Consider the following 8,424-nt stretch of genomic DNA (forward strand, 5'->3'; position numbering starts at 1 on the left):
TGTTTCCAGTCATCTCTCCTCCTTCCAGGCCTTTTCATCTTTGGACTTTAAATGGCGATTGGCATCTAACATTCATAGTATTGCCACGACGACCGACTGACCTCAGTACATCTTTCAATAACCCACGTGGGTATAACCAATGAGGTGATGGCACGTGGGTATCTGCTTCTATTAACCATTGAGGAGATGTGAGAGGCATGACTTGCACCGTGTTCAATGTCACAAATAGAACAGACTTCTATTATAGGGCTTGGCAACGCAGATGCTCATTGACGAGCGTGAGCAGTGTGGGTGCACTATTTGAATAACATGTATGTGTACATTTACTTTGCAATGCTCGCGCACGTGACGTGAGCGGTGTGGTCAGCATGTAACATGTCAAACACCTCATGCCAAAACAAAAGTCCCGCTAGTGCGCCATATGTTGGCAAGCAAGCCATAACTTGTGCCAGACTTTTATTTTGACAGAGAGGAAGAGGGTATGCAGCTGACCTGTTTATTGATATGTTCCTTCAGATATTTTGTCTCAAATTCCACGCTATATATAAACCAACCCCATGGACAATCGTCAGAGTAAGTTCAAATGTAATTATATATTCAACATTCGTGACACATAGTGGATGTGAAGCTCGCTTTCAGGTTTTTGGCGATTTTTGCGGCGCTGATGATGTCAGAGGGATAGCGTCGGTGCATCATGACTAACAAGTTCCATCCATGAAGTATAATGAACATTTTAATTTTAGATGAATGTGAGTTGAGATACTTAGGCATACCAAAATCGTAGATTTACAAAAGCACCACGCCACCCCACATCAACTCCCACCATATCTCAATCTACGGACTTACCTTCAGTACTTGTAGTTGTGTTATAACTTATCATTCATCAGTAAGGTCAATGCCATGACCAGTGGTGTACCACAGATTCGTGAGGCTCCCCTGCAAGGCACGAGCAAGTTCAATTGTAAAGCCAGGGGACGGGAAATAGAATGTGATGGTAATATTCAATTTTTAACCTGAGGAACATTTGACCTTGATTGCCAAAAGACAATTATCCTACCAACCTCTCTGAAAATGGTTCTAGTGAAGGGACTTCAATGGTGAGGTAAAACTATTTGATTATTTTACTTTTCTCAGGTCTTCTTCGATCATGGGCGACTCCAAACCTTTTGGTGGCCTCAACCAACTTCAACCAGATGAAGGTGTGTCCCAGCACTTGCAATTTCATTGGTTACAGAACTGTAAACACTGCCCTGTGCTCGAGCTCATTGGTCGTGTTGCGTACAGAAAATCTACTGTAGGAGTGAAGTCAGAGCTTTCTCAAATTCTTTAATTAGTAAACTGTTGTTTATCATTGACATTTACAGCTACCTGAACTGTTCGGTGGTCGAACTATCTTGTTGGTTTTGCCAAGTGAGGACAATATTTGATGGAATGGAGACGCTAGATAGATACAACGAGATTACGAGAAGGATGATGGTTTCCGGAGAAGAGGAAATGGAAGGTGGATGGACAAACTTAAATCTGGCCCGGTGGTGGCAGGTCGTGCAATGGCGGAAGCTGACACGGTGTTTGATTCTGTCGGCGAGAATAAAGTTGGTAAGAATTGACTGAACCATGGTAATTAAGAAGAATTGAGATAAAAGAGCTCAAGCTGGAAATGAACAGCAGTTTCTGGTTGGTGTACCATTCATGAATAAGGATGTTTATTTGAGAGACCTTTGCGATTACGAAGATGGAGAAGGACAAATTGAGGAAGGTGGAGTCAGTCAGAGTGACCAGGAGCGGTATGATGGTGATTTCATGGTCATCGAAAGAGCAGAAGGAGAAAGCTCTGTGGCTCTACAAACGGTCAATGTACGAAGTGGAGAGTTGTGATTTTCAGAGTAGGGCACCGAAGAAAGGTGTCATCTCGCTGGATATTGAGGCTTAATGGTATAGGGACAATATTCCGGGAATAGTTGGGGCACGTCGCTTGACCTTTATTGTGAATGGAAAGAAGGAGGAAAACCTGTCTGTTCGATGAAGAGTCTCTCCTGACCCACGTAAAGCTGTGATATATGAGATATGCAGTGCGAGTGTATGTACAAATGTCCACTCTAATGTCATGCATGGAAAACGTTTGGCCACGTGTCAAGTATTTGCAGATGGAATATAAGTGTTGAAGAGTCGGAGGATGCACAATGCTGCAATTGTGATGGGAAGCATTTTCCAGCGTTCCCCGAGTGCCCTGTTAGGGTGAATGAAGTCAAAGTAGCAATGCACAGGGCTGTCAAGCAGGTCTCCTATGTGAAGACAGTGAAATTGTTGAAGGAGAGAGTAGAGATGATGAAGCTTTGGCAATGGATGACAAGCAAGCAGCCTGTTGATGTCGATCATCAAATAAAAGATGCTGAAATACTAATAATGAAGAAGGTGGATATTTTTGCATTCATTGTGCAGGTGATTAATTGTACAGGACAAACTAATAAAACATAGAAGACAATGGATATCATTGTGAAAGCGGCAAAAAGGTTATTGGATCTTCAGAACTTCACGGCAGAAACATTGCAGGGAATACTGTCGGAAGATACTCCTCCCTCTCAGGCCCCAGAGCCTGTGTTTGGGGATCTGAGTAGACATTTGAAACTGACTGAAGTAGTATGTTGATGTTTGTTTGAGTAAGAACGTTTGGGAATGATATGAGTATGTTTTTTTTAAGCCTTTCCTTTACTGCAAGTTCCCAAGTTTTCACCCCATACAGTAAGTGGCGGCATGCATCTCTAACGTGTGTTTTGTAGACCTCCATAATATCATAGAAGAAGAAGAAACTCTTCTGCGTAACGAATGACGTTTTCAGCGCGGGGAAATCAGATGCTCTTGTGCGGAAGTCAACGTAAACGTCATGTGAAATTTTCTGCGATATATTGATTCATACTATCCTCCAGAAAATACTAGGAGGACAATAATACCAACCTACAACATTGAAACCATTTCGTGCAACACTGTTGGCGGAGCAGAGTAGTAGCCTACAGTAATAATGTTTCTCTAGCCAGAATTCACTACTGCAATGGAGGTCGAGGTGGACGTAATAGAGTTCAGGGTACCCATTGAAAATAACAAAACACTGTTTGTCTGGAATATTCTATCCACATTTTCAGACGCATTTATTTACGTAAGTCTCGTTGATTAATTATACAGTTGTTAGCTATGTGTTTAATACACTAGTTATCTAGTATAGTTAATGACGTTTGAATCGCCAGAAAAAAAGTGTGAGTTTTTATTAAAGCAATCTAATAGTATAGGCCTTTTTTAAGACTTTGTTTTGGACACATCTACATTTTCCTTGTAGAACACTAATGCAACTTTGATACGAAATATTTGATAGGAGAGCAAGGTAGAAATGGGAAGGGGTGTACCTAGTCAGTTGTACAACTGAAATGTCTTCCGTATTTAACCCAACCCCTCTGAATCAGAGGTGCGGGGGTGTCTTAATTGATATCACGTCATTGGCGCCCGGGGATCAGTCGGTTAACTGCCTTGCTCAGGGGCAGAACGAAAGATTTTTACCTTTGTCAGCTCGGGGATTCGATCCAGAAACCTTACGGTTACTTGCCCAGCGCTCCTACCCGCCAGCCTATGTAAAGTAGGCTAATACATGATTTTCACTGCCATGAATTTAAATTATGTACTGTATTATTTTAAAAGGAATCCATCTGGAACATATTCTGCAACTTTGGACCGCTGTATCTGGTAAAGGTGTGTCCCAATGCTGCCGGGGTCGAGCCAGGGTTCTATGCCCTAGTCAAGTACTTCTCCGCAGCCCAGGCATCTAAAGCACAGAAAGCCACACATGGAAGAGGCTTTTTCCAGAGCTCTCCTTTGAAGGTAAGGGAACATTCAGAGAGAAACTTATTCAAATGTTGTAGACTATAGAGCCCCATGGTGGAGGTGTAATAATATCCATAAAACCTAGCGGTCAAACAGGAAAATTGTTCCAATGGTTTTTCTACCATTAATTTTCCCATAGGGGATTTTAGAAACACTTAAAGTAAGGGCTTTGTTTCTTGTAGGCTTACCCTGGTGTGACGTTTTGATAACCATGTAAATCTCTCTCGGACAAGGTGACTTATTACATTTTACATTTAAGTCATTTAGCAGACGCTCTTATCCAGAGCGACTTACAAATTGGTGCATTCACCTTATGACATCCAGTGGAACAGCCACTTTACAATAGTGCATCTAAACTTATCAATGAAACACCCAAAGTGTTCATATGCCCTGTGTGGACAATGTCCTGGAACCTTATGACAATCAGATTAAACAAACTACGTGTTTCAGAGAGAACTTGTAAATCTGTCCAATTCGACCGTAACACAGCAGGAGGGTTAAAACAACTTCAAGGCCCCAAGAGTAGTCTTTTTCTCACAGCTGCTGTGAACCTTCACAGTAACATTTGACCAATAACTAATACCAGACCTTGACCAGTAGATGGCAGTGTCTTACCACTCCATGATGACTTGTAGACCAGCCTCTTGCTGGTCGTCTGCTCTGCTTCACTTTCTCCCCTAAACACTGTTCAGGATGAAGTCATAACCGTTGTAATGATGGACATTTAGAACTGATTGTACATTCTCTGTCTGTTCTCCAGGTAAAGCTGAGCACAAAGCAGTACCCAAACTTCCTTCACAACTCTAAGCCACTGAGCCGTAGCAAGTGTCAGGACTTGGCCAACCACTACCTGGGTTTTAATGGATGGAGCACCCACATTGTTACAGTAAGGAGTAGCAATGCCTCCAGATGTCTCTTTGTATGTTTCAGTACTATGTTACAACAGATACAATATTTGTTTGTTTTGGTGGGTGTAGCCATTGTGAAATCGCTAGCTAGTTAGCTTTGTGTGACCAATGACCTAAAGGATGTATAAAGACATGAAAAGATTGACAACACAAGCAGATGATAGGTTGTTAGACTTTAAAGTAACACATCTTCTTCAGTCCCAACTTTGTATGTCAATCCCTTTCTGCTGTATAGAATATGGACCATGTCGTTTACAGTCATTGTATGATGATAAGCTCATATATCCAAAACAGACATTTTTTAAGAAATTAAAACATTTTCCTATTAAAGAACATACAATTATGAAACTTCAGAAGCTATATTTTATTGGTCCTTGAGTCAAAAGGACATTGAGGGGAGTTACTGCTTTCAATAAAAGTTTTAAAAAATTAAAAATAAATAAATAAAAAGTTTTTAATAATAACAATTGCCAAAAATGTAGTTACAAGGGTTTTCGTCAGACAACGACAATATGTAATGAAGCCTTCCTTTCTCTGGACAGCTGAAGGACATCTCCAACTGTGACGATGCCGGCAGGTTGTCCACCACAACTGGTGACCCTCAGGAGATTACCCTGAAGTACGGCTGCATCATGGATGTCACCTTCCCACAGCATGGCCTTAGCTGCCGAGGCGTCGGAGTGGCTGAAGAGACCGTAGAGGGCACCGGTGAGATTCCGCAGAACAGCCACAGTTTCTATGAGAAAGTTGTTTCAGAATGAGAATCACCTTTTTTTTATTTGCGAATTACAGGAATTTAACCTGGTGAAATGGTGGTGACAGGGCCTTAAAATAAACAGAAAATATTGACAGAATATAGACAAGAATCTACGCATACTTTTTCCCAACTCTGGGCTTGTTGACTTAAAGGTGTTGATCTCTAATTGCCTTTCCAAAATGTCTGTGTTATCCTCAGAACATTCCTGATCCACATTGAGGCCAAAATATACGATTTGTGTCTTTGTAATGAAATAACTCATTCTTCTTGTGCAGCGAAAGTGAAAGCTCTAGTCTGTCAACACATGCTAGAAAACGGTCTGCATTTCTTTCACTAAAACTCCTCTACGGTTTTGGGCCATAGGTCCAGACGTTGTCCTGCCAAAACGAGGAAAGCTCCAGAGATGGGCCAGGGACAAAGCAGTGGTTGACGCTTTCGAGAAGGTGTTGCTGCTGGTTCTGGGTGAGTAAAGCTTCATTTAAATTTGGGAGACGCGGAAACGACAGTCCAAGCTCCCGCCACCACTTGAGTGTATTCCCATACGGCTGATTGGGCACATCATTGTCATTCATGATGCATATTGAGGCAACATTTTCGATACGTAGCCTAGTGGCAAAATAAAACTTTATGATTTCAATATATAGGCCCATGAAGTCTATTTATCTTTTAATGCAGTCAATCTCGGTTTTCATTTCAAGCGTTGTTTTTTTCTTTTACTTGTTTGTAACTTGTAATTGCAAATATTTTGCCAGCTTTGTATTTGTAGTTGACTTCATTCTGAAGTTATTGTTGGTCACAGTCACACAGATAGCTAGCCTTAACATCTTGATTCTATGTTTAGCAGAGATCTTCTGTGAATAAAGTGAAGGGCAAAAAAACATCTAACGATGCACTTTGTCTATTCTTCTACGAGTGGTCTGGATCACTCGTAGATGAGCAAAGGTTGTTATAGATCTTTATTAATAAAGGCTCTGGGAAACAGATTGGCCACTAAATATACATCGTAAGATGGTTTTAACAATGATCTTAATGCTACGAAGGCTCTGGGAAACGAGGCCCTGAACTCTTAAGTGAACTGATCATTGGAATCATTTTGAAGATATCAGCTCTGCATATTTGAATGTCTTTCAGGTGTAGAGGCATGGGCAGGGATATCCTCTGACATAAGGGAATAAACATTGTAATCACAAAAAAGTAATCTCTTCCAGGAAATGGGAAAGTTGTAGTTGAATGCAGGGTGGAGCGAGATGATGTCCTACAAGATGAGGATCTGAAAGGACTCATAAAGGTACCACACTGCTCTCTTACAGCAATTATTCCACACATTAGATTACCATTGTATTCTTTTAATTGTTTTCTACCCACATGGGATGCTTAGTTTGTATGTATTTTGGCCAATGTAGTATTTATAAAAAATTGCCAGTGCAGTTTAAATGATTGGCAACTTTACTGGCCAGTCACTGGTGTTAACTTTATGTAATAATAACTTTAGTAGTATACTTTGACTTAATGTAACTGATTATATGTAATTGTGTATTCTGCATAACTCAGTGTTGTTGACCACAAGCATTTAATAGAATCTAAATCAAATCTGATCTCTGCAATCAATATCCTTTTTTTTTTGTAATGTCCTTGTCAGGTGAATGACATTCCCTGGAGCCAATTTGACCCTGATGGCCAGGAGGAAAATGAGGATATACCGTGGGACCTCAGTGTCAACATGTGACATGTACCTGGAGACAGTTTATCTGTGTTCACTTGCACTCACTGTGTTTAAGTCGGTGCCATGGAACAACTTTGCATTTCCCGTTAAACATTTTTCAGGTACATTCTTTTAAAAAGTATGTCATGTTTTGTGGAAAATACCTTTTGTAAACTATATCTTGATGTACTACTACTGCATATAACGTGCTTTTGAAATTCCGTAAATGTTTAGGAACTTTTTGACAATTCAATATTTTAATAAAAGCACAAGTTGTTCGTTCCTAATTATGTTTAGGTGTTTGTCTCTTGGGGAGAAAACGAGGGCAGCCATATTACATTTGTTACATGCGCTGAATACAACAGGTGTAGTAGACCTTAAAGTGAAATGCTTGCCTACAAGCCCTAACCAACAATGCAGTGTAAAAAATACCTAATAAATAAACACATTTAAGAGCAGCAGTAAAATAACAGTAGCGGGGCTACATACAGGGGGTATCGGTACCAAATCAATGTCTGGGGGCACCGGTTAGTCGAGGTAATTGAGGTAGTATGTACATGTAAGTAGAGTTGTTAAAGTGACTATGCATAGATAGTAACAGAGTTGCTGCAGTGTAAAAGAGGAGAGGGGGGTATACAAGTAGTCTGGGTAACCATTTGATTAGATGTTCAGGAGTCTTATAGCTTGGGGTTAGAAGCTGTTTAGAAGCCTCTTGGACCTAGACTTGGCGTTCCGTTACCACTTGCCATGTGTAGCAGAGAGAACAGTCTATGACTAGGGTGGCTGGAGTCTTTGACATTTTTTTTAGGGCCATCATCTGACACCACCTGGTATAGAGGTCCTGGATGGCAGGAAGCTTGGCCTCAGTGATGTACTGGGCCGTACGCACTACCCTCTGTAGTGCCTTGCGGTTGGAGGCCAAGCCGTTTCCATACCAGGCAGTGATGCAACCTGTCAGGATGCTCTCGATGATACAGCTGTAGAACCTTTTGAGGATCTGAGGACCCATGCCAAATCTTTTCAGTCTCATGAGGGGGAATTGGTTTTGTTGTGCCCTCATCACAACTGTCTTGGTGTGCTTAGACCATGTTAGTTTGTTGGTGATGTGGACACCAAGGAACTTGAAGCTCTCAACCTGCTCCACTACACCCCCGTCGACGTGAATAGGGGCGTGCTTGGTCTTCCTTTTC

At 41.2% G+C, this 8,424-nt stretch overlaps 1 protein-coding gene across 2 annotated transcripts; it reads left to right on the forward strand.

Annotated features, from left to right (window-relative positions):
* Positions 1-2,829: 2,829 nt before the first annotated feature.
* rdm1 (RAD52 motif containing 1) lies at positions 2,830-7,521 on the forward strand. Of its 2 annotated transcripts, none has more exons than XM_035770888.2 (7): positions 2,830-3,151; positions 3,685-3,864; positions 4,628-4,753; positions 5,318-5,483; positions 5,896-5,994; positions 6,741-6,820; positions 7,172-7,521. In XM_035770888.2, the coding sequence occupies exons 1-7, from the start codon at positions 3,047-3,049 to the stop codon at positions 7,256-7,258; spliced, it is 843 nt and encodes a 280-aa protein (XP_035626781.1). In that variant the 5' UTR covers positions 2,830-3,046; the 3' UTR covers positions 7,259-7,521. The 2 variants fall into 2 exon arrangements, with proteins under 2 accessions (XP_035626781.1, XP_035626780.1); XM_035770887.1 differs by lacking the exon at positions 2,830-3,151 and adding an exon at positions 3,402-3,617 and having other exon boundaries at positions 3,736-3,864.
* Positions 7,522-8,424: the final 903 nt, after the last annotated feature.

The sequence above is a fragment of the Oncorhynchus keta genome, chromosome 5 (assembly GCF_023373465.1).
Source record: "Oncorhynchus keta strain PuntledgeMale-10-30-2019 chromosome 5, Oket_V2, whole genome shotgun sequence".
NCBI classification, from domain to species: Eukaryota; Metazoa; Chordata; class Actinopteri; order Salmoniformes; family Salmonidae; genus Oncorhynchus; species Oncorhynchus keta.

Bases quoted from the DNA above. Each gene is read 5' to 3' on its own strand.
- rdm1 (XM_035770887.1), top strand. From the start codon at position 3,417: ATGTCTTCCGTATTTAACCCAACCCCTCTGAATCAGAGGTGCGGGGGT. The intron at 3,865-4,627 runs GTAAGGGAACAT...TCTGTTCTCCAG, and splicing joins TCCAGAGCTCTCCTTTGAAG to GTAAAGCTGAGCACAAAGCA. The intron at 5,995-6,740 runs GTGAGTAAAGCT...AATCTCTTCCAG, and splicing joins GGTGTTGCTGCTGGTTCTGG to GAAATGGGAAAGTTGTAGTT.